Below are 25811 nucleotides of genomic sequence, written 5' to 3'. Positions count from 1 at the left end.
CAAACTGGTGCCCACCTGGGGGAGGAGAGGCAAACTCTGCCCTCCCCTTCCACCTGGCAGCAGCCAGCCAGCTCACCTGCTGCTCCATGCAGCCAGAGAGGAGCAGGAGGTGGCACAGGGATGGTGGCCATACTCTGGGCACACAGAGAATCTGGGAATACTGCTGAGAGAGGGTCACAGGAGAGAGCTGGCTTTGTAGGAAGAGAGGCCACCACTAGCTTGTTGTTATATTGCTCAGAGAACAGTTTTGCGACTGCACAGCGCTCGCACAAAGCCATGGGGCTGATCTGAGAGGCCTGGAATTACTGCTCTATGCAATACAGAGAGAGGTAGGGACATGATCCTGCCCTGTTTTAGCTCTGGTCTCTCCTGCCCCACACAACCACCACCCCAGGGAAGTGACAGAGGAGTCAGACCTGTCTACCTGCCCCAGGCACGCAGGACATCATTGTGGACTTAGCAGCAGCGGGTGAGAAGGAGTAGGGCACCCTTATAAATAGGAATTTGCCCCCAGAAGGGCAGAGCACGCTGTTCACAAGGCGCAGGAACCCTCCTGAGTGCTCTCCAGGAGGGAGCAGCAAGGAGCTGCCCAGGGACAGCTGGGAACTAACTGTGCTTGTGCCTGCTCCAGCCTCTCCTTCCCTGCGCAAACTATTCCTGTTTGCAGGACACCTGATGCTCCTCAGGAACAACGCAGTTGTGCTTCATGGCTTCCTCGAGGTCACAACTCACCAAATAACCCTTCTACGTGCCATGACAGGAGAGTCTGGGAAGTGAAACTGTGAGCACTGTGTAAGGCAAGCCTAACAGAAGAGCACACAGCTAAGCCTTGAACTGAGCTGCGGGGAAAAGCAAACTGCTGTTACGACAACGGAGACATCTACGAGTTATCCCTGCAGACAAAGCAGTGGAGAAAACTGCTCCAGTGCTGACAGACGTTTGTCAGTAGAAGTGCACAGAGATACTTCTCCAAGAAAAACTTTGTCTCAAAGCCACAAAATTAAACATTCTCCTTTAGCATTTAAATACATTAACTTTCTGAGGGTATTTACAAGTCCAGTTCAGAGCAGCAGAACAGCTAGACACCGGAGGAAGGGGAAGTGGCACAAGGCATTTGTTGTGCTTTTCCAAAGATCAGGGCAACCTCTGGAACCAGGAGGATGGATCCCGAGATGGGTCAGCAGGGACTGAGATGAGCCAGGCAGCGACTCTCACATGCTGAATGTGTCCTGAGGGAACGGGTGCAGGGGTGCTGTCCGTTTGCAGTAGGCCCCTGGGCAGGCGCACATGCTGGTGAACACGTGACATCCAAACGGGTGCCACGCACGAGCTGTCAGAGACCAGAACGCTGGGGACCAAGAGACCTTCGCCATCAGACTCTCTCCTTTCTACATCCAACATCCAGAACCAGTGGGGACAGTGCTGCAAGGAAGTTTCTCAGGTGGGATACTACAGGAGTGCTCGCTAGCCAGGGACAGAGGTTAGCACATCTGTCAGCCTGGGGAAAGCCTCCTGCATCCCCGCTGGAATGAGCGGCTGCAGCAGGGGAGTCTCCCAGCACTGGCAAGGGTGTCCGTGCAAGGCCAAGGACTCCACAGACATGGTGCTTGGTGTCACCTGGCTCTTCAACAACACTGTCTGGAAACTTGGCACATTCACGTAACATCTGTAGGAAGGAGCTGTGTGGTCTCTCTGACGCTCTGCCAGAGGAAAACCAAAGTTTGTTTTGCTTTTTAAAAAGAAAAAACTGTAAAAAAATATTCTCTGAGATGCAAGGACGCTTGTACTTTGTACTGCCTTGGCCATCCCTGTTCATGTCACCCACAGGTTCCTTGGAGAGTCTGGTTCCAATGGCAGCAGGACACCCTGTGTTTAGTTAGGATGAGCACTGGCCCCTTTCAGCCAGGGGAGAGCAGTCTGACTGCGCCTGTCACAAATCTGTGACCTTATTCTCCACAGCAGCTGCAATCTGTTGTAGTCTATATCCGAGCTGCATCTTCTGTGCCGTTGGGTCTTCTTCCAAGGCAGTAATGATCTGCAATAAGACAAAGCTCACTGGCAGCCTTTCTCCAGCACACGACACTGTCAACCAGCTCAACTCCATGCACCGTGGAGAGCCCCATGCTGGAATCCAACATGCTCAAGACTGCAGCAGGTCTGCAGTAATTAATCTCAAATGAACCACAAAATAACTATTCTAGAATCATTCTAATAACTTATAAACTTCATAGTGTAAAAAGAATGCTAAATTTCTCACCTGAAAATTACTTCTTTAGTAAATGAATCTTTAAACTAACTGCATTTCATTTTTAAGTAGAATATTTGGATATCAGAGTCAAAAAGGCATGAAATCCCAACAGCCTCCGGGTCAGTTAAGTCCTTTTTTGTGATTTCCTCCCTTCCTCTTTGATAAGAATAAAGCAAACTCATGACATGGAAGTTACACATGCCAATGAAACAACACGTAGCATTGTAATAATCTGGCTGCTCTTGATTTTTTTTTTTTCCCCCTTGGATGGTAAAAGAAGGGCATGTTCATACCTGCTGGAAACACACACTTACCTGGTCATAGTACTTATTGATGTATTTGTACAATTCATGTAGAGCCACCAGGGAATTGAGGTCACCTGAGTAATTCTGAGTAAGAGAAGAAGTTGGACAAAACCATGAGACACAACAATTTTCTTCTAAATTCTGTGTCCTCACAACTCATTAGGAAATGTGCCTGTTGCACAAAGCAACAGGAAGGGGAATTCACCAATAGTTCCTAGCAAAGGAAAAATCACACGTACTCCTTGCCCTGAACTCTTGACTACACTTTTCAGCACTAGCTGGGCAGTCTCTTGCCCTCCCAGTGGTGCCAAAAAGCAGAGCAGCTACTGGGAACAGTCAGTATTTCTGAGCAGAACCGCACACTCTGCTGGCACATACCATCCTTGCATTCTAACTTCCTCTTAGCTGCATCGGTAAGGGGCCAGGGTAACTTCTGAAATAAATGATTTTATTTACCCGTGAGAGCTCAGCCAGGGCAGAGTTCATCTCCTGGTCACTGGCAGAGATGGTCTGACGAATGTCTGCATAATACCTACAGAGCGGTACACAGGCAGTTAGCGCGTTGTTCCTCCCAGCCTCCTCCTTACTGCTTAAACTACAACTCTACACATTCACTACTCACCTTTCCACCATCTGCTTGTAGCGAGGAATGTCCCGGGCATAGAGCAGCTTATTGATTGGAGAGTCCTTGAACATCCAAAACCAGAACTGGTTACAGAAGTCTCCCCCATCGTGCTGGGTGCTAACCTTAGCCCACACCATCACCACTATTCTCTGTCCTTCATACAGGATTGGGAACTCTTGTCCTCTGCATGGAGAGGAACTTCAAATACTGGGGTCCCTTCCAGTAATGAAGTCTGAGGAACCATGAGGTGTGCTGGTGAAGGGACCTCTGGGATCTCTAGTCCAGCTTTCCACTTGGAGCTGGGTGATCACCAGTAAGCTATAGCCAATTCCTGGTATGTCCAGAAATCCACCCCTCCCATCTCTCTGCATCTGTCCAGGGCTGCTCCACCCAGGGCAGGTAGTGGTGGTAAAAATTTTTCCATGTCCAACCTGAATCTCCCAAGATTCATCCTGTGACTTACACTGTCTGCCACAGCCAGCTACAGTTTATGTCTGTCCCTTGAGCAGCTGTAAGCTGTAAATAAAGAGCACCCCTCAACAACTTCTTTTGGATGCTAAACAAAACCAGTTCCTTCCTCTTCTCTTCCCAGGAGTCCCCAGTGATTCACTCTCCAGTGCTCCAGTGGCACATGGGAGCAGGGATGGTCCTGTTGCCCCACAGGCAGTAGGCAGGCATTACTGCCTTCCTGGGGCAGCTCTGCTCAACGATCTGAGCCAGTCATGCTCCCTTCTCCCTCTGTACTTACCCGCCCTAACTTATGGTCAGCTATTGTACAGGAGTCCATGAAGGTCTGTGCAATGACCAGGAGCACAGCATCTACATTATCTGACGTCTGCACATCAAAAACAAACTGGGGATTCTTGATGATATTGATCCAGAACCGCAAGGGCAGGCTACAGAGAGGACAAAAGCATGACAAGGTATCAGCAAAGGCAGCAGCTATAGTGCTGAAAGACACTCTGCACGTTACTGTATCTCACAGCTTTGCCCCTCTCAGCAAAACCAGCTTTTCGCACCATGCTTTCCCGTATTGCAACTCCCATCTTGCTCCTCTTCAGTAGACAAAGGTGGCTCTGGACAGATTAGCAGTGCCTCCCCTCCAGGGCCCACAGGAACACCATACCTGTTTGTCTTCCAGATGTGGATGGTCTCAGGGTCTGCGATCCCATAGTGTATGGCCTGCTCATCTAACAGGTCAAAGAAGTATTTGACTGCCAGAGGGACAGGGCGGTTGGTGCTGAGGATCACTTGGAACAAGTCATCCACAAACTTCTGCAGTGTGCCCTGTGGAGAACCAAACAGGAGAGTTAGCACAGGCAGAGGAGAGTGGAGAGCCCAGGCCTCATGCAGATGAGAGGTTATCCTCTGCTGCTCAGCAACCTCCCCTCACCAGTCCAAAGCTACCCCCCCTCCACTGCAGGGAGCAGCAGCAAAGGAGAAAGGAGGCCCCAGCAGTTTCCGAAACAGAGGCCAGGGAGAAGCTCATGAACAAAGCAAAATGTGGAGGGGAGCCAGATGTAGTCAGAGCCACTGCAGGTAAAGGGAAGAGAGCTTGCAACGTGATGGAATGGCACTGAAGTGCAGAGACTGCCTAGTGGAGGGGGACTGCTGGCTGCCAGCAGCTGTCTTCAGCCAGACAGGGACAGGGAGAAAGGGGTTTGCTCAGCAGCCAGATGAAGTTCACTTAATGTGGGCAGAATGCAGGCACTGCCTGGAAAAGTGCCTGGGCTATCCCTTGAGGAACAGTTATGCTGCAAGCAGGGTACTGCTGGGGAACCTGGATGCCAAAAGCTGATCCTCTCTTGAGGACAGAGCAGAGGGACAAGTTCCTGCATCAAATTTTTAACAATGACACTGGAATAAAGCAAAGAGGAGAATGTGAGCATGTGCTATGCCTGATTTATGACTGCAGCTGAATCTGTACATGGCTGGTGTATACTACTAGCATCATCTTCCTGCAGTAGAAAACAGGCGAGTCCTATCTTCTTGGCCTTGAGTGGGGTGGAAGGTGAGCAGATGTGGCAGCCCAGTGGACACTGCTGCCAAAGAAACTCTGCTGCAAAGCACAGAGTACCTGCTTTTTTCTGTGGGACACACAAAGACAAACGTGGGGTGGACACAGGGATAAAATAATTTCTCACTCTCCTAGGGACTCTGCAAAACTTAACCCATTAGTAGGAGTAGAATTTTGGCACTGCAGTGTTGGGATTGTAGGAGAAACCACCAACATGTGCATCAATTCACAAAGGGGCTCTTCATCTTCATACACATCCCTGCAATCTGCTGGGGGATACGAAGGAAGGTAGAATCCCAAGCACAACACAATCTGTACTTCTCACCTTCATTGACAGTAGACGTGTCAGATAGATCTCTGGGATTGCCTTGGCTCGCTCCCGATCTCTTAAGCTCCCACGTCGATGCTTGGGAAGTTCTGGCTCTTCTGTTGGTTTTACCAGGTGCCAAAGTTTGATCCCACCTTCATCTGCATCCTCCAGCATTGGTGTTTCTAAAAAAGCAATTGTTTAGAGATGAGTGTCAGTTCTCTCACAGTAGAGTTTGGCCAGGTGAGTCCCAAGAAACCAGGATTTCATAGTATGACAGGAAGACAAATGGGGAGGAACCTCAGGAGGCCTCTATCCAGCCTTCTGCACAGAGTACAACTGTTGCTAACACTGCAGCAGGTTGCCTTTGTCCACCCAAAACCTTCAAGGTCTTGGAAACTTCCCCAGACAGAGATTGCCCACCATCCCAGTGGTCTGTTCCAGGGCTGCACCATCCTTTTGCTGAAGAAGTTTTTTTCTCTGCATCCAATTTGAACCTGTTAAGCAGCCTGTGGCTATTGTCCCTCGTGTCACAGGAGTATCCAGGGAGCTGTTTGCTCTGCCAGGCAGTAAGCTAACTGCCTGGGGTCCCATCACCACCCTCAGGCCATGCTCAGCACCTGAGGGTATTAAGATTCCTACAAGTTGCAGACTGCACTCAGCCCTGGAGAGTCAGAACTAGAGAACTGTGCTTATCCTGCATCCTTAAGCCCAGCCTGGGTTTCCTCTGCTCTTACACTCTTTTGCTTTTCTCTAATCTGACCTCTCCAAGCTTTCAATTTCCTGACAATCCAAATCATGTACCAGCCTTCTAGAGCAGCATAAAGCTGGAGCTATGGCAAGAGTGTTGTCCCACTGACTGGCAAGTGCTATAAAATCATTTCATGAGAACAGAACATCAAACTCACTCTCTCCTGGGATGTAATCCTGGTTCTCCCTGTGGATGTGCTTGGTCAGGCGTGGGACCAGTGCTACTGTTGCTCCATCAGGCACCTGCACACAAGCAAAAAAAAAAAAATCAACATTCTGAACAAACAGCATGTTTCTCATCAGCACAACAGCCAAGTGCTTGTAGACCAAAACAGACTATACTGTTACCAGAAATAAGGACAGGAACAGGGATTTTTGGGGCACCATCACTGTCTTTTGTAATGGTGGGAGAATCTTGTTTGTTCTAATTAAACCACTGATGTGCAAAGTATGATGAACATGATAATACTGAGGTCATTCACATCTAGAACATGTTGCAGCAAGGTATGACATACTGGTGCAAGATATGACACATTGGTGTAAGGTAGTTAAAAAAAATAAATCCTCTTTCCATTCCTAGAAGCTACTTCACAGATCAGTGCGTCATCACCTACTAACTGATTTGGGCTGGAACATTAACAGATCCAACAGATCATTGCAACAGCCACCAGGCATGAACTTGTGCATCTCCTTCTAAGCCCTACACCTGCCCACATCTCAGGTACAGGTGAAGGAAGGGGCTATGCTTGTTGAAGTCGGAGTTCAGGCCACAGTATTGACTTAATTTGGATATGTTGCTGCAAGAAAGCTCCACAGTGATCCACAAGGAGCCAGAGCCAGCAACAGAGCATAATAGTGTGTAGAGGATGAGAGCAGAGACAAGGCAATGGTAGGCTGAGTTCTGACCTTGTAATGCTGAAGAGTGTTCAGGCGCTTCCAAGTTCCTTGAACGACAGATGTCACATCCTCATCCGACAGTATCAGATGACCTGCCAGCCCTGATCTCCACTCTACAGGTGTTAAAATACAGAAAATGAAAAGACAAAACTGTTAATTATGAGCATCTCTGAAGTCTGCTCTGCTTCAAACTGGTTGACCTCATTACACACCCACTGATCCTCGTCCACCTTTACCCATGCTATTTCACAGACAACATAAGCTGAGCAAGTGCCTTGAACAATGCTGAGTCCTGCAGTCACAGGACAGCCTCTGAGCACAGGGACAGGCGGCCTCATGGCCTTCCAGGTTCCACTTGCCAAGTTCCTACAAATACTGTCAGACTGTGACTATTCAAGCAGGTGATTCAAACCACAAATATACTCCCATAGTCCTTAGTAGCTACTATTCCCCCAGGACCTGCTCATCTGTAAACGTCACCAGCAACAGCCAAAGAATGAAGATGGAAAAGTGAGTGGTTTCCCTCACAATTTAAGTCCTACCTTTCATTAACCACTGTGGACAAAATACTCCCTGACACGACTGAGATGCTGCCGTTGACTTCACTGGCAGGAAGAGCCTGTCTATGACTATAGCACCTCTGCACCACACTCAAATTGTCCTCCTCTCCTACATGTTCTCCATGGTTTTGTTTTTGTTGTTGTTGGTTTGTTTGGTTTTGGGTTTTTTCCCCCACCCTGTGTCCTCTTGCCCAAGCCATTGCCATGGTCCACATCTGGCAAAGAACACCATGGAATGGAAGAACCCAACTGCTTCTCTCCCACTCCTGCCTCTCCCTGCTAGCCTCTTTCCTGCATCATGCCCTGTTGGGTCCATGCAAGTGCAAGATCCTTGGTCAGCGACTGCACACTCAGCAGAGAATGTCACAGGTGCCAGGGTGCTGTGCACAGATAGCAAATGACCACTCTTCCACCTCCTCACAGAGTTCTGGCACCAAGGAGTTCTGCTCACCGAGGTCCAGGGTGTCTGGGTCAGGTCGGTGACAGTATGGCGTCCCTTTATAGATCTGATCTAGGATTTTCTCCTTCACCTGTGTTATGGTGTCACAGTCTAGCACTTTTGCAGAAATCCCTTGGGAATCCTCTGCCCCTCCTGCAGCAACTCCTGCTTGTGTCAAAGCGTTTAAGGTCTGGAGAAGAAAAGAAAAGGTCACAGCTACTCAGCTGATAAGATTACATCTGACACATTTACACCTTTGGTAGTTGGCATTAAGGCAAGTTAACAGCTAGTCCTTTCACTGGAAGAATTTCAAAAAAGAAAACATCACAGATGTTAAACACCATGTCCTCAGTCTCCTGTCAAGAGCTGGAAGCCAGTTCAATAGCACTGGGGAGGAGCTTTCATGCACCATCAGCATTTTCACCCCCCTATTTCTAGACATATGGCACAGCACATCACCCAGATTACTGTGGTGATGGCTCCTATAAGCTTAGGGCATAAGCACCTGATTTAGCAGAGCTCTTGCTCATCTATGGTGTTGGGCTGCTGGGACAGACCTGGCTCCCAGGAGACAGAGGCAGGACACTGCACTTCTGCCTCAATAACAGGAGGAGAGATACAGAGGAAACAAAAGATTTCGTGCTCACCAGAGTCCGGTACTCCAGGTCCTCTCTCAAAAGGCGGTTGTCATTTAGGGTATATTTGGCTTTCCCTGTCACCCAGTCGACTGGCCCTTTGTCCACCTGGTGCTTGATTCCTCGAAAGAGCATGTAAAGGGGCTCCCCAACAGAGTCCTGGCACAGAAAGGAAAGAGTTTCACCTGAGAGAAATTCAGCTGCTTCTTCCCAGCAGAGTCCAATGACTTGGAAACACAGACACCCAAGCAGAGGAGGAGCAGGACTGAGGATACAGCAGCTAAGCCACAACAGGCAAAGACAACCTCTGCTGACAGCTCCTGCTCCATGAACAAGGAAAGCCCAAGGGCCAACTACCAGGCAGATGCACAAGACCAAGTCATTGCTCTGCCTCTGCGTCACTAATCTGAGAGACTCTTCTTGCCACCTCTTCTCCAGGAAAGGAATTAGATCAGAATCTGCCCTCCCCATGCACAGACCAGCCCATGGCCAGCGTGTCTCAAGATAAAGGAGTGACACTGAGACCTCCATGATCTGGTGAAACATCCTGGAAACACTGAGTGATACTAATGCTGATTTAAGCATCCCTCTCCCAGGGAACAGCACAGTGCTCATTCCCCACCCTGAAACACAGGAGGACTCTGGCACTACTGCAGTTACAAGCGAGGCACAAAGCAAAGTTGTGGCTGTCTCCCCTCTTTCGTTCCCTCTACACCACAAAAGGACAAAGAACTCACCCTCACGAACGCATACAGGCAGATGGACATCCAGTTGGTTAACAGCTTCTCTACCACTGTTTCTGTCCTGAAAGAGAACACAAAGTGGGTTGCAGGAACATGGCACAGAGCAGAGAGAGATTCAGAGATAAAGATCACTCCTCTTGAGAAAAGAGCACACTAAATGATTATACAGGATCAAGGGAGAGGAAAAAAAGAAAGGACTTTAGAGACCAGTAAGGTTAATATCACCTATTTGAGGCACTTTTCAGCCTGAAGGAGGCACCAAATTACAGAAGTGAAGAGACAGGCAAGCAGGGGACAGAGGAAAGCCTCTGGTAGGTCTCAAACAAGGGAAATTTGTTCAGATCAGAAGGATGGAGGCAATGGGGATCTAAACATAGGAGATATTTCAGTGTAGCTTCCCAATATGGCATGACTGTGAGCCCAGAGACCTCTAAACAGCAAAGTGAGATTAGCAGACTTGGTAGAGCCCTAGTACCTGAACACAAGGAGAGAGTTAATGTACAGCAGCTTCAAAAGAAGAAGAATTTGGGGTGGCCAACTCCACCTTCCTAGTCTTTTCACACCTTTCCTCCTATATGCCCTGCCAATTGCTGACTGAGGAGAGTGGTGTCATTGTTACTGCTTCTTCCTATTTGATGCATGTTGTCTGGATACACACTTGGTCTTACAGCTGCAGCCCACACCCTGATGTCATCCCACCCACAGGAGTTTCAGAGCTCGTCAGCTGGGCAGAAAAGTCCTGCTCCTTCGGGTAGCAAGCAGTGAGACCATGGTTGGCTCACTCACCTCCGCAGCATCAGCTTGGGATTCTTGGCCACATACTGCTCCACAAGGTCATTCAGGAGTGTTTTGAGGATGTCAGTGAAGTACTCCAGCTTCCCATGCAGTGACACAGTGAGCAATGATGCCACGTAGGCCCGGTCTCTTGGAGAGAAAGTGCGCTGGATTTCCAGAGTGTGGATGAACTGGTGGGGAGAGAGATAAGCCAGTGTGTGAATCTGCTGAAAACAAGGTACTCACAGCTACTGGTCCTGGAAGAAGTGGTGCTGCAGGGAACTATTTGGGAATGAACTTCAACAGACACTGCCCACTTCCTGCCACCAGTTGCCAGTGATGTGGCCCTGACTCCACAGCAGGCTGCAAGCAGAGAGAGAGACATTACCTTGGTGAGGAAGAGCTTGCTGTTGAGCAGGTTGGAGAGCTGGACCAAGCCCTGCTCCACAGTTTGCCGCCGGCACTCAGGGATATCCAGGTCCCTTTGCAATGGTGACTCACGGTGGCCCGGGAAGAAAATGCGTTCCGCATAGGACTTGTAGTCCAAGAAGGGGATTCCTGTGCCCACAAGGTCACTTGTGAGGTCCATCATCTCAGTCATCAGGTCTGAGGGAAAGGAAATGCCCATGAGGTTGACTACATGATCACACAACTGGTGGTGCAGAGCATGAGGTGAGTACAGGAACTAGGGCCAGCAGGATGGGACTGAGGAAGAGGAAGGATGTTTCCTGTCAGGAAGAAGCATGGTGGGGTCCCGTTGCTAGAACATTGAAGACTAGACTAGGCACTGGGAGGAACTGCATGGGGAAACTTCCAGCCTTGGGGAATTTGGTGATTACCCTCATTTACAGTCTGGGGTTGGCTTCCAGTTTTATAAAAAGGAAGCCACTGTTCATCACAGATCTGTGGTTACAGGCATTACCTACATCATAGAGCATTAGGGATCATCTGCTCCTCACTGCTTCCCACGTTAGTTGGAGATTACAGTCTGAGTCACCTGCATAGTTTCAGAGCCCCAGGTCTCCCACACAAGAGCTCACTGCTGTGAGCAGCTGAAGTACAAGGTTTGTGGGCCCAGAACATGGGGTTAATTCAACTTGCCCTACACAAAGACTGGGCTAGCTGTCCTTAAGATCTCTCCAAGTGTGCTGTGTTGACCTTTAGCTCTTCATCTGAGTCTGGAAGATGAACTGGAGATTCAGAGGGGTCTGTATCGATCACTGTGCTCTGAATTAAAGACAAGAATTAAAAATGGAAGAATGTGGCTGTATGTTTCAATGCTCCAGCACAGGATAAAGTTATTGCCTGCTCTGAGCTACCCAAACAAGTATGCAGGAATGGAAAGAGAGGTAGGGATGAGAGTGGTTCTTCAAGCTTCCCTGAAGCTACAAGAACCCAGGAGGTCAGTGACTGACCTGTGAATTCCTTTTTGCATCTGTCCCGAACACTTGTTTCCAGATTTTCCAGCTGGATTTGAACTTTCTTGTAATCCCTCAGGGCCTGTTTGCTCTTCCTCCTGCAATAAGAACCAGAATTGTTCCCAGTGGCTCTAGTCCAGGGATTGTCCTTGACAACTGTTGTGTTGCTGCCAAAGACTCCAGGACAATTGGTGCTGAGGTGATTTCTACTGAACATCTTTGCAGGATATCAGTGTTCTGTAAACTAGATGTCTCTTGGAGCACCTGTTAGGTGTGGGCTCTGAATGAACCATAGTGCAGGCTGTGACCAGCAGCTGCAACACATCTCACACACCCAACAACACCAGGGGCTCGGAATTTGGCACAAAATAAAGAAAACTGGGATGTTGTTTAGGCCCAAGATGTATATGCCTGGCCACATGCACTGAATAATGCTGCAGAGGAACTTAAAGACCCCATCCAACGCCAGAGTTTCTTACCTGTATATGAAGACAATGACTAGAACAATCAGTGCCACAAAGGACGCCCCGACACCCAAACCGATCTGTGCCTCCAGTGGGAAGGTGAGCTGGCTTTCTGTGTCATACTGCACTCGGCCCAGGAGGAAGTTCAGGTTTCCCATCTGCACCTGTAAGAAATCATGTGGCACGATGTAAGCTCAGTGCAGCAATGAAATGCAAAGTCACGGGGCTTCTCCAGAATGGTGGTTACAGGTGGCACACAGCTCTTTAGCAAAGCTGTCCCACAGCACAACTCCTGAACCCAGCTATACCATTTGCTTTCAGGCAACGTTTGGCACATAAGAGTAGTGTTGAGAACAAGAGCAGCTCCTTGCCACCCCTGGTACCTCCCCTGTCCCCAACCAGGGCTTCTGCCTTTCCTCCACTTGCCCATCCCACTCCCTGCCTCCACCACTACTTCTTGCTTGTGCTTCAACAAACAACAGGATTTCCTGAGGTACTGCTGATTCCCTACCGTGAACTCTGGGAGCAAGTCTGTGCCCTCCCGCTTTGTGCGGTGCCGTGGAGCTGGCTGCTCAGAGGGAGGCTCACAGTAGAGATGATTCCGTGTTAGTGTCTTCACTACACAGATTCCTTCCCCAATCATAGCCATAACTTCATCCTTGGAAATAGCCAGATCTAGATTTTCCCCCTGGAACAGACGTGGAACAGCACATCAAGATGGGGAAAAAACAACTATGCATTTCTGTGGTTGCAGAGAAGATGGAGGAGACCAATGCCTTTTTTCTTCTCTGCCCAGGCTCACATCTGAATTGCCTGCAGATGTTCATTCTGTAAGCTAAAAAAAAATCACTTGTATGCAATTTACATGACAGCTTTAAGACTCGTACCATGCTGCATAAGTACAGTTATAAATAGCCTGTCTTCTTAAAGCTCTTCAGCCACAGCACAACTAAGCTCAACTCTTCACTCTGTGTATATGCCATGCATACACACAATGTGTACGTATTTAAAAAGGTAATCTCATGTCAGTTAACCTAAACACTTGGGCGAGTCAGTCAATGCCTTTCAAAGGTGTGACACATTTATGCTATTCTTATCTGCTACACAAACCTGTACAGAAAAAAACATTAGGCATTCTGCCCTTCCATAAAATCTTTAAAGAGTGATTTTCCTACCTCCACCTAGTAATAGGTCTTCCCTACCACCAGGATTCTTTTACTCCTAAATTAATCCTAGAAGTATCTTAAGTTATGAAAAAGTCAGCAGCTGAGAATAGGATGTGGGGTTTATTTAGTACTAATATCTCATATACAAATAGTTTACTAGGATTAAAAATAAAAAAGCATGGAAGTTTCCACAAGCCCTGTGAAGCCCTTAACAATGATTTATGGGCTCAAGAAGCTTTTTTTGATGCACTCCTTTCCCTCTTCTTATATATCATTTCTCACAGGCCAAAGTAGATGTGCTGTGACAGGTTGTGAGCCTGTCAAATGCTTCAAAACCTTGGATGCTGGATGACACCAATTTAAAACACTCAGGTTAGAAACAGCTTTGTACAAGGAACATTATTTCCATCTATTTTTTGTGTTACCTCCACAGAGATGACGCTTCCTGGCTTGTGACGATAAGGTTTGGCAGGGTCCTCAGCATTCAGTGGTTTTAGGATGGGGTTGACTTCATAAGAGAAGGGCATGGGATGCAATGAGTTGAAATCAAAGCTCAGATTATCCAGAATAAATTCCAGTTTGATATGGATGCTCCGCAGCAGTAGGTTAATGGCTGGAGTTTTGCACAGGATCAGGTAGGAGGAGTTGACGAGACATGGTTCTTCAAACTAAATGCAAAAGGCAAAAAGACGTGTCAGTAGTGAAATGCTAACACTCCTCCTGCAGCTTTGCAACACTTTCCAGCCCTGAGCAATCTGGGGCCAGTCTGCATTCCTCTCATCTGGAGCAATGCCAGAGGAACTCTGCTCACTTGTAGAGGAAAAAATTCAAGATCTGAGGAATTCCCCATGTTCCTCTAAAGAGAGTTTTCATAGCACTGGTTTTGTTGCAAGTACCTAGGTCTCAGCAGTGGGAATCAGCTCTGACATTCCCCTGGCAGCAAGTTCTGGAGAGATATCAGGTTTAGATCTCCCCGCTCTGACAGAAGGGACCAAAAACCTTCAATGCAAGGCTGATTTCCTAGTCTGAACATTTGATGAAAGTATTAAGAGTAAATTTTTGTTTCTCCCTTACAGCCACAAGTGCCTTCCTAAGAACATGGGTAAAACCACCCATTATTGATGCATGTGCATCAGAAGCATGTTCTTCCAGTGTATGTACAGGAAGCCCCCCATCATTCACACTAATAATGCAAATCCATCTTGTACTTTGGCTGCCAAAACACCTTCTACCCTCTGCAAATTCTGCTGTATGCTCTGTGACCTTGATGAGCACATCAATACCTCTGTAGTGACTCATCTCTGGACACTGGCAGCAGGAGAGCAGAAAATGTTGGTGGAACTGGTAATTTCCCTGAACTCTCCCTAGCTTTGTATCTCAGAGTGAAAGAGAGCCCAGGGACTGAACTATGCCAAAGGACGAGTCTGGAGCGTGGACATGCTGAGCCACACAAGGTCTCTGGCTCAGCTGTAGATTTAATTGTCTCCACACTGCTGTCCTGTTGTTTCTGTCCCATGTTACAAGTCCTGCACACCTCTAAGCAGAGGCAGACCCAACTCATGGAAATGTTTGTGAAAGTGCTTAACCTCTCAGTCTGGCAGAAAACACTTCCACTTGGCCAAGACTGTTGGTATGATCCAAGCAGGTAACAGCAAGGGGAGGGAAGAGCCCTAGGGACAGAAAGTCCACCTCTCCAGAGCAACACATCAATCTTTATGCACCCTTAGCTCCTCTGAGCACTTTGCCATGCTACCTGCTGGACACTGCATAGAGCATCCTCAGGGCACTCGGTGTCTGGGATGATTCTGCGCCATCGTCCCAGTCCTCGGCGCCGGCGTTCAGATGGAGAAACTGTAACTCGTATCTTTGGTTTCTGTACAACATCCAAGTTGTAGCCATGAACTCTGAGCACTCTCCCTCCGCTGAAAGAGAAAAGTAGCTGATCTCACCCACCTATTACTCATTAGCTGTGTCTTGCCCATGCTCCCACCCTTCTTATGCCCATTCCTACCAGCCTGGCTTTACTTCAAAGTGCAACTTGACAGAGATGCCATTGGTGCTGTAGTACCCGCCTCAGCACACAGCCCTGGGGAAGGTGCACTCAGCCTTTCTACCTGAGGAAGCTTTTAGGTGGCTCTGCAAAAGTGATGTTGGGATCCAGAGTGTATCTGAAAAAGGATCCTTCCAGCCTCCGCTCTTGGTCCCCATATTTGACAGTGACTGGGAGTTCTGCAGACACGTTGCTGGGACTCGTCTGGCATGCCAGCTGATCCTCCGTCATTTCAGAGAGGCTTGGAGAGACAGAAGAGAGAAGAAGGGATTAACACAGCCACTGAGGAGACAGATTTTATAGTATTATGCCTTGCTCCTTGCAGACAGTTTGCAAACCTCTTCTGGTATTTTCCTAAATTAAATGCTGAAAGGTCTTGTGCCTTATCTAAGCAAGCAATAACTACTGAGCAGTTCTCAGTGAGCATCACGTGGACAATAAGCAGGTACAGCCACTGTCCAGACTGCAGAGACTGGAAGCACGCTACCAAGGCGTGTGCACCTTCTCACCAGCAGTGCTGTCAGATGTATGTGCCCCAGGATGCAAGAGAACAAGCAGCTCTCAGCGTTAGTCTGCAGGAGCCAACTGCAGCTCCCCATCAGCAAAACCAGAGCTGTCAGGATGGGGTATAATCTTGTCAGGAGACACGCAGAACAGAGGTCATGTAGCACTGTTCACGTCCAAGGGAATGTGGGCAGGAATGTAAGAGGGTCAAGGTTGCTTCCATGACCCTCAAGGGGAGGATCTCCTGGAACAGAGGAGAACAGAGCTCCAACAGCCTCCTAAGGGCTGAGCCAGGCAGCATTACACCCTGTGGGGCTCTGGGAAGTACTCAGGGCAGTGCACAGCCAGCACATCAGCAGGCTCTGATCTTACATGTGGCAAGGGAGGTCTCCAAGCAGGACACTGATCTCACTAGGATGCCCAGTCAGCAGCTTTGAGCCCAGAAGGGTAAGGCAGGTTCCTCCTGCTTTGGGACCCCGAGTTGGAACAATGGATTTCAGCTCTGGGTTCTAGAAGAGGGAAAAAAAATTAAAAAAAAAAAGGAGGTGAGTGACAAGGACCTCAAAAGATAAGGAAGGAAGAAAAACAGCAGAACATGTTCTGGGACCTCCAGTGCTCTGAAAATAGAAGCTATAGATCCCAATCACAAGCAGGCCTCAGCTAGGCTCCAGCAGCTACCTTATGGAGCAGAGGCAACAGAGGAGGGGTCAATCACACCACCAAGAACCACAAATCCAGGACCAGTCTTTCCACAGACTGCAAAAGGCAGATGGATGCTGCAAACAGCAGAGCTGTGAGCCTCACACACAAACCCTAGGATTAACAGTTCAAAGGGATTGCTCAGATCAGTAACTGGATTAATAACTCAGGTTAGGAAAAACAAGGTAGCAAATAAATTGTCTCTTGGTCTGGTAGATGAGGAGATTAACAGAAGGGAGCCCTAAGAATCTGCGTCGAGACCTGTACTGTTAAACACTTGTAGGAGACCTGGAAAGGGAAAACGAAATTTGATGAATTATTCAGAGTAACAAAAACTTAGTACCACTAAGGAGCTGCAGCAAGATTTAGAGGAACCAGGCAGAGTGGCACAAGTAAGTCACTGCTGATAAATGAAGAACAAGATACATGAAGTGAAAAGGAGCAGGGACACTACAGCAATAAATCAACCCAACCATATGTACACAATTGTGAGTTTTGAAATAGCACCTGCCCATCCAAGAGGGCTTTGGTACCTATAACAACTCTGCCAGCTGCAAGCACAGATCTCAACAAAACCACACCAAGTGGTAGGAATTACTGGGAAGGGAATTAAGATTTTTATGCCACAGTAAAAATTCCTTTTGCATTTGTATCTTGAACACAGTACGCAGTTCTCATGACCCTGCCTCAAAATGGTGATAACAGAACCAAAACTAAGAGAAGAGCAACAAGCATAATCCAGTATATAAAATGGTTCTATACAGCCAAAAATGGAATAGCTTAAGCCTTTGCAAGCATCTCTTTCCCCTTCCCATGGGAGAGGGAGACATGCAACTAAGTACATAACTTGTAAGTAACACAGCAAAGATGAAAAGCGAGTAATTGTACCTAAAAACTATTTAAATATTATTTCATAGTTGCTGGGATTAAGATATCAAAAATTTATCAGAAATGTGTTTAATAAATAATAGGAAACACTTATCCATACAATGCATAGTAACTTTGGACCTACTGCCAACTAGCTGCTGAAGGTCAGAAGCTAAAAGTGTGTTCAAGCAGCAATTAGCAAATTAATAAAAGGCCAGTCATAAGTCTTAGTAAGATGTTAAGTCATCAGTAAAAAAAAAATCCCCAAATCAGAAAAGGTACCTTGTATTTTGCCTCTATCTTTAAGCATTTAATAGTTAGCATTGTCAAAAGTAAAATAAATTAAGAAAAAAAAATCACTAGACTACTAAATTCTTTAGTATTACCCAGTACAGCTGTTCTTGTAATCTAAAGAGGGGGGAAAGAAAAACAAACAAAAACCAAAACCCAAAAAGCACCACACAACATATACATCAGAAGAAAAAATCAGATAAAAATACTAGCAGCAAGTGCCTAGTAGAGTCCCAAAAGTTCATGCAATAGTCAGCCATTTAGCAGAGATACTAGAAGAACAGGGAGAGGTATTAAAGAAGCAATAGTTACATTACCTGATAGGTGAAAGTAAGCCCAGAAACTCCACGTCCTCCTCCAGGCACTTCCACCACAACGTGCCCAGATCTCTCTGTCCAGCTCCCGCCAGTGACGCATACGATACTGCAGGGCAATCCAAGAACAGTGTCACACCATGGAAAAGCAGATGAGCTGAATCCATTGTATCATGTCCTAAAACCATCTAGCAACCACAGCTCCCTTCTTTCAGCCTCATCACATGCTCTGAATATACAATTGAACATTGAGAAACACCTTTAAAAGCTGGATTTGGTGCAGCAGAAAAAAGCAGGGGGTGGGTCCAAACAAACCCATTCTATCCAAAGTTATTCTTTCTGGAACAGACAGGATGAAGCCCACTGTACCACAGACACATGAAGATTTGGAAAAACTCTGCTCTTGTCCAGAGCTGATCAAATCAGTCACATGTGGAGTGACCCCAGGCTAGCAGTGGTTAAGCCACACATTAGCACTATGCCTGATGCAGAAGAAAACTCAAGGCTGTAGGTTTAGCTGGCACCAATCTTCAGTCAGTGGCCTCTGGGACCAGCCAGTTCCCCTGATCTGCACCACCCATTCTTCCCAGCCCTTTTTCCAGCCATAATTTGATATGGGAGATGCTGACAAGGTGAAAAGTCAGGTTGTACTTAGAACAGAGAAGCAAGGAATCCCATGTAACAGCACTAGTTCACATACAGAAAAACTACTCTGCAGGAGACTTCTCAGCCTTCCTACAGAGTAGATTAATTTTGTCTGGGCCTTGCTCAGAAGTGGGTTCCAAGTTCACAGCTATATCCCGTCAACCAAAAAGGCTCAGGAATTTAAACGTAAGCAGTGCAGCCCCAAGCCAGGACCCTGTGATGCCAGGTGATTTACAGATACAGAACAAAGACTAACCCCAGAAAGATTATGCTCTAATTCTAGGATGAAAACAGAAAGCAGATGGATGAGACAAACAAGGCGCACAGACAAGACAACAGTGCTCAACACAGCAGGCCATTTCCCAGCAGGATCTTACCTGGCTCCCAGAGGGAAGGGTGCTACAACTACTGCTACCATGGTATGGAAAAATGGGTTTGTGATAGCTCTGATGAGAGGTTACTCACAATTTTTCTCCTCTTGTCCTGCTGGTTGCTTGGCTCCTCTCCCTCCCTTGTCCAAGGCTCCCACCTACCTGCCCTGCCACAGGCCAGCTACACAACTATTCCTTTCTCCTTGCTTCCTAGCTACCTCTCAGTCACATCTCTCAACACATGACTACACTGTCTTGTAAGGTCCTGCCCTGGCAAGACACCCAGTTCTCTATCACTGACATTAGCTGGATGCAGCAGGACTGGTCTTTCTGCTTCTCATCCTTCTCCTAGGCACTATTTTTACAAGCACTGTGTGACCTGCCAGGCACTCCTAGCCGTAAGAAGAGTGGCACAGGGCTCACCAGGACTCTCTGATCTGTCCCTGGTTGAGAAGGCCCTTTCACTGGGTTTGTCCCTGGGAGGTTGAAGTCTGTCTGGCAAGCGAAGGATGATAGTCTTAGGGGTGTGCCCACCCAAGCAGAGGCAAGAATCTGTGCTGTACCTCCAAACATGCATTCCCATCCTCACCCTGTGTTAACATGGTCAGGATGTTTCCCTAGCAGTGACACTTGCACAAGACATGTCCTTCACGTTATTGAAATCACCCTGTGGCTGGGAAGACATAACCACAGAACTGCATGGTTCTGAGCCTGTGACTCCCTGCTCTGACTGGCCTGCAGGCTCTGTACTGGCAGTGTGCTAAGTAGACGGCAGCTCTGTTTGGCCATCACCTTGTACACAACCCTATCTCGTGGAGGTCACTGCCTGAGTAACTAATCAGGCAGTGACCTTCCTCAGGGCACTCCCTGGGGAATGGGTGAGGCTCAATACCTGCTACAGCAAAGGCAATGACATCTCAGGCTGGTGTCAGCAGCCAAGGGAAAAGCCAGCATGTGCCTCTGGGAGGAGGTTTCACAGATACTCTACCTGCTAGAGATCTCATACTCTTGAGCATCTACGGCACAGGGAATTCCTGCAACAGTGACAGTTTCTGCAATGTCTTGATGTTTCTGCCCAAGGTTTGAGCCAGTGATGGTGATTCTAGTGCCACCTTCCACTGGTCCAGACAGGGGGTACACCTGCAAAGACATCCGCGCATGTATAAATGTCACAGTACCTCAGACCTCTGCAGTCTGGCAACTGATCTACAGCACAGAACCCTTCCACTGCCCCATTACAAACCCTGCCTGGTCAGGTCACTGCTACGGATTCCTTTTCCTGGCTTGGACTAGTACCAGGTTGCACCCTCATCAGAAGAAAGGCCATAAGGAACACCACAGTTGGAGCCTTCTTTCCCATATCTCACTGTTGCCAGCAGTCCCCCGAGAGGTGATAATCCACTATAGACTTCTAAGGCAAGGACTGCCCTGCTTTGCCTTCTCATCAACATGCTGACCACTCCATAGAGCATTTCTGCTGAAGAGTGGGAATGCACAAGCCAATACATGTTACTTATATTGAAGCAGCAAGCAGCACTCCCCCCTCAGCATCAGTACGACAATGAATTGCATGCTGCACAAATGTCAAAGCTCTGTCCCTGAGCAGCATCCAAGATAAACTAAGACAAGATGCAGCACATGGATGTTGTGTGCCACTGGAGGGAAGACAAGCTGACAGCAAAAGGGACACATGGCTACAGACACTTGTCATGTGGCAGTTAGCAAGAAACATTTAAAATAAACAGACAAAAATAATTAATTCCAGTAACCTGTCATGCCTTTCCCATCCTTCCTGTACTGTTAGCATTAGCTTTTGCCCGTCTTTGCCCCAGGTTTAGTTGGGCCAACCTGTTTCAGTGTCTGGCTCAGGACAGCTGGAGGATCCAATCTGTGGACCCTTTCCCAGCTCCTGAATGGTTCTGCTCCTTCTGGTGTGCCAGTTTCAGCTCGCAGGAGATATAAAGGCATCTTCCCCCATTGTTCTCTATCAGCAAACTGAAAGCCCAGCACAAAACTCTAGCATCCTCGCAACACCAAGTGATCACAGTTGAACAGGACTAATTTGCCATTCAGATGGCCAACATATTATTGAGCTGCACTGTTTGCACTCTGAGTTCACAGCCCTTTGATTTCAACTGGAGAAAGGAGCCCTCCTTGCCCTGGGTGCAGTACATTAGTAAGTTACTCACAGAGTGAATGAGAGGTGCTGGACACAGGTCTTCTATCTCTTCCTTGCAGGAGCCCCTGAAGATACAGCTGGGATTGTCACCTCCACACCACACACAGTTGTACTTTGAGTCAGCTGTTTGGCAGCGGCTACAGTCAGTGTGTCCCACAGAGCAGTTGTAAAAAGTCACTGCAAAGGAGAAAAATTCAGAGGCATCTGCAAACATCCTCTAGGGCACAAAATAATCCAGCAAATTGGCATCTTGCACAGAACCCTCTCCTCCTCCTCCCTCTCCCGTGACAAGAGATAGAAATGAGGCTGTATGCTTTCCTTAGTTTCCCTGGGATAGGACTACTACACATGCAAAAAGCCTCATTCAAGGATTTCTCAACTCTCTTCCACCCCATCTGCTGTCTTTTTGATGGGGAGATGTTGCACTCCTACCATGAAGATCTGCAGCACTGTCCACTCGAAGGTGTCGCCGCCTCTGCACAAACACCACAGCGTTGAATTCGAGTTGAGGTGCTGTATAACTGTACTGCAAAGACAAAAGACCATCAAGATAAAGGACTCAGAGGCACAAACAAGCCAGCTGAATAGGCTAAAAAGCATCAGCATCCATCCTGCATAGTGCAGCGGCACATACAGCCCATACGGAGCTTCCCGCGAGTGCAGACACGGCAGCGTTAGCTGGGGCAGTGGCAGCACAGGCCTGTTCCCACTGGGTCACACAGTAGCAATTCTGCTCTAGAAAGAGTAGCAGGCACTGGTTCACTAGGATGAACGTTGAAAAAAAAGTGTGGGTTCACCATACTTGTCTAACTTCCTACCTGCATTCCTAAATGGCTAATTCTTACCTACAAGCTACCTGCTCAGAAAACTGCTCAAACTGGCATTTCTGCAATTTCAGTAGAGCTGAAGATTTAGGATTACAATTGGTCCACAGGGCTTGTGTGCACAAGAGCCTGTGTTGTTCCTCTTCCTTAACTATATGAGTTTACAAACTAAAAATATTGCCTGTGCTTGCAAATCTTGCCCTAAGTAAAACCTACTCATCATCCAGAAATGTACATGGCTGTTTTAATTTTGCCTATTAATCTTACAATCCACAGGCTAGCTTCCACCATTGAGAACAAAACTGGTATTAACAGCATTTTTCTTTTCACAAAAGCACCACCATCACAGAAGAAGTCATGATCCAGAGAACCATGAACAACAGCGCCTCAAGCCAAAGCAGATGTGGCACTGTCCTGGCAGGTTGCAATGAGTGGTGATTCAGAGATGGCATCATCCTGTACTACAGCAAATGCAGAAACAAGTTGTGTGGCTCAGGCTGCGCAATCTTTCTGCAAGTTGAGGACCACAGTACCATCAGGCAGTAGCATCACAGATGAGGGCCCCATAGTGCTGAATATATTACAAATATTTTTTCAAAATATGCTCTTTTCCCCAGTGAGCTTGCCTTCCAGCTTGCAGTTTTGCTGAGCAAAACCAGCACCAATGTGAACTCTGAAATGGCATCACATTCCAAGCACTCACCTGGTTCATCTGGCAGGTGATATAACAGAGGGACTGGTTTGTTTCTTCTCCTTCCACATAAGCATCCATCACTACTGTTCTCCCCTCCAAATTCAGGACACACTCATAGTCCCACTGCTGGTCCTGCACAGAAGATACACATGGCACCATTTCTCAACTACAGAGGGCTTCCTGCTACTCAACAGTGCACTCCTGCCTCTCAAATTCAGTACCTTTTACCAAGTCACTTTCTGTGCAAGCAGTGTGCTCCTCTCATTCCCTGTATCTGCCAACTCTAAGCCATATTCAAGGGCTCTCTCTGCTGCCTCCATGTATGAAAGATAAATCAACACGAAACAAAACACCTCAAAGGGAGCACGTGTATGTCAGTGTGAGGAGAATGTGGCACAGGAAGAGGAATTAAAGAAAAAACAGTGGGACTGTGGAGTTATGCCTGTACATCTCTGTGAAACACTAGCTTGGAAATGAAGAGTGGAATACACAGATCAGGGTAGTGCACCTCAAAAAACCACTAAATGCATTTTTCTTCCCCCTCTCTCTCCTGTAAATCTTCCACTGAATTGCTTAGACACTTCCTGTAAAAAAGATGGATGGGCATCTGTAACCAGCTCTGCTCCTCTGAGTGGTGCAGTACATCAGGTTTAACATATCAAGTAACAATTAGTCTGTGGGCTGCAGGTTACTAAATCAATCTTCTGTCTTGAGAAGCAAAGAGAATTTTTAGCAGAGGCACACCCAAGAAACATAGCTTTCAAGGGTGGTTTTCCCCATTACTGAAGTTTCAGGTATGACAGGAATAGCTACATTAACATAAGCATGCCAGAAAAGAAAGGGAATAGATGACTTATCTTTAGCTTATGGAGATGCAAACAATCAGCAGAGATGCAGCAGGAAGTTATTCTAAGAACTACCATCTACAGTACAGCACAGGTGCAACTTAATCCAAATGCATGCAGATCATCTACAGCAGGCTGGTGCACACCTGCGCTCTCCCTTTCTCTGGGTGACCTCCTACCCACCAATAAATCCAGCTATACAATTCTTTATTCACAGAAGTAGGTCATTCTTTCTGCAAACAGGAAAAACCTAGGCAGAGCTACAACTGTGTCCTACACATATTTTCAGCAGTCCAGTGGACAGCTTGCCCAAACAGTGCTCTGCATTAATACAGTTTCTCAATGCTGACAGCATTGAGCTGACTACCTGATAGAGGTGGAAGTTCTTTCCGAGCAGGGTTATCTTCCTCGCCACGTTGACTGGAAACAGTGAAGATCCCTGGATTCCCTGCACACAGGGACATGCATCTGGACCCCAGCTAGGCTCTTCATTCTGAAAACAAACACAGGTCTTTAGAGAGAGAGACCTCCCCAGCTCTGACACAGGGAATCAAAGCCTAATGTGTCAACACAGAAACAAGCCCTGCCTGAATGAAGACACGGCTGTGCTTCTTTACCATGAAGTTACAAGAAAGCAATGCAAGAGCCTAAAGAGGTGAACAGCAGAAAGCTGTGAATATGCTGGACATCACAGCAGCTGCCATCTTCAGGCCAGCAGCATTTCTACAAGACCTTGGAACCTCACACATACTTTTCTTCCTCAGGCTGCCACTTCTCACTCCACACATTACAGCAGTCAGCTTCTACACTCTCAGAGGGCACCACCTCTGCTGTGTGCTGAAATACTAGACCAGCAATCTGTATGAAAATTTCGAAGTGTTACAGCCTTAGACTCTGAATTCCAACGCCCAGCAACTGACCTCCTCCCAAAATTCAGGGGCATCATACTGATAGTCAAGGTCAGGGTGGAGGATCCTGGGAAAGTCAGGGACATCCCTCTCTGAAGAATCGCCATCACCCGACAGAAGAGTAGAAGCAGAGAAGGGAGATGTGTCATTCTCAGCCTGGAGCAAATCCATCCAGTCCTCTGCATCCTGGAGCTCCGTGCCTTCCTCCAACAGCCAGTCTGGGGAAGTTGATGGTGGGAGCTCTGAAGCAGGTAGTTCAGTTCCCAGCAATCCTGGAGAGTCATCAGAGGCAACAGGGCCCCCTGGCACCTGGGTGGGGGTTTGGTGAGATGGGATGGCAGATGTCAGTGCCTCTGTAGTAGGAAAAAAACTCAGAGGCCACTTGATACTGGTGACATGAGGGGAAGGTGTTACTGCTGCTGCAAACGTGTGCAGAGGGCTACCCACTAGGGTGGTGGGTGGGTCAGTGTGCCGTGGCTCCTGGGCAGTGGCCGGCCCTTCGGTGGGCAAGGCTGCGTGATCCATGTTTTTGGATGGGCTGGTGAGGACAGATGGAGTGGGAGAAGTTGTCTCTGGCACAGTGACAGCAGGTTTGTCTGCGGGTGGTGGTAGAGGGGATTCTGTGAGGGCCTGGAGAGAGGCTGCTTCAGTTGACAGAGTCAAGTACGTGTAGCTGAGGGTTTCTGTAGGCTCAGTTGTTGCATCCGAGGCTGCAGAGAGCGTGACGGGGTTGGGCTCTGTGGGGGGCACAGTGGTCAGTACCACACGCACGTGGGGAGTGATGGGTTTTGTGGCTGCAGCTGGGGCTGTGGTAGAGGACTTGGTGAGGGGAGCTGCTGAAGAAGGAAACACGCTTGAGGTTGGGATCTGGGCCTAGAGAAAAACAACATGGTGGGGTGAGAAGAGAGAAAGAAACAAAACAGAATAAAACCCAAGCAGAAAAGCACTCCATATTATTTCCCATAGCAGTGTCCACAAGAGGCTGCTTCACCCTCTGGATTTCAATGAGAGCTACATCTCATGTCACTTCATCTTGGGACGGGACTAGGGAATGGTCACAGTGCAGAAGATCCAGCAACATTCCCTCTTCCCACAGGTGCCTACACTCGCCCCCACTCAGAGGGAGGTCTGCCTGCCTTCATGCCCCACAAAACTGCAAGGCCACCTGTGGCAGCCACAAATTGGGCATTTGTTCCACCTCCTCACTTGCAGCCCCCCTGCCAGTTTGCTCTTGTCCTTTGCCTTGAAAACACAGTCTGGATAACCCCAAGA

At 47.8% G+C, this 25811-nt stretch overlaps 1 protein-coding gene across 2 annotated transcripts in view; it reads right to left on the bottom strand.

Annotated features, from left to right (window-relative positions):
• Window positions 1-1724: 1724 nt before the first annotated feature.
• Window positions 1725-25811, bottom strand: part of PLXNB1 (plexin B1) — a 37031-nt gene continuing 12944 nt past the window's right edge. Inside the window, exons 9-36 of one of the 2 annotated variants that reach the window (XM_010172272.2) lie at window positions 24552-25412; window positions 23999-24124; window positions 22796-22918; window positions 21701-21794; window positions 21279-21445; window positions 20078-20229; window positions 18077-18182; window positions 16275-16411; window positions 15463-15639; window positions 15102-15270; window positions 13774-14016; window positions 12694-12870; window positions 12198-12346; window positions 11716-11816; window positions 10689-10906; window positions 10313-10491; window positions 9521-9587; window positions 8796-8942; window positions 8161-8338; window positions 7159-7262; window positions 6411-6495; window positions 5521-5687; window positions 4305-4465; window positions 3927-4074; window positions 3176-3240; window positions 3010-3085; window positions 2563-2637; window positions 1725-2035 (exon numbers count right to left, since the gene is read on the bottom strand). In XM_010172272.2, the coding sequence (XP_010170574.1) occupies window positions 1931-2035; window positions 2563-2637; window positions 3010-3085; window positions 3176-3240; window positions 3927-4074; window positions 4305-4465; window positions 5521-5687; window positions 6411-6495; window positions 7159-7262; window positions 8161-8338; window positions 8796-8942; window positions 9521-9587; window positions 10313-10491; window positions 10689-10906; window positions 11716-11816; window positions 12198-12346; window positions 12694-12870; window positions 13774-14016; window positions 15102-15270; window positions 15463-15639; window positions 16275-16411; window positions 18077-18182; window positions 20078-20229; window positions 21279-21445; window positions 21701-21794; window positions 22796-22918; window positions 23999-24124; window positions 24552-25412 (4557 nt within the window). In that variant the 3' untranslated portion in view covers window positions 1725-1930. The remainder of the gene's footprint in view (window positions 2036-2562; window positions 2638-3009; window positions 3086-3175; window positions 3241-3926; window positions 4075-4304; window positions 4466-5520; window positions 5688-6410; window positions 6496-7158; window positions 7263-8160; window positions 8339-8795; window positions 8943-9520; window positions 9588-10312; window positions 10492-10688; window positions 10907-11715; window positions 11817-12197; window positions 12347-12693; window positions 12871-13773; window positions 14017-15101; window positions 15271-15462; window positions 15640-16274; window positions 16412-18076; window positions 18183-20077; window positions 20230-21278; window positions 21446-21700; window positions 21795-22795; window positions 22919-23998; window positions 24125-24551; window positions 25413-25811) is intronic. The other variant, XM_010172273.1, reaches the window with a different exon arrangement.

The sequence above is a fragment of the Antrostomus carolinensis genome, unplaced genomic scaffold (assembly GCF_000700745.2).
Source record: "Antrostomus carolinensis isolate BGI_N321 unplaced genomic scaffold, ASM70074v2 scaffold27657, whole genome shotgun sequence".
Lineage (NCBI taxonomy): Eukaryota > Metazoa > Chordata > Aves > Caprimulgiformes > Caprimulgidae > Antrostomus > Antrostomus carolinensis.
Note: the sequence above shows the minus strand (reverse complement) of the source record. Positions and strands in the feature narration are given on the sequence as shown.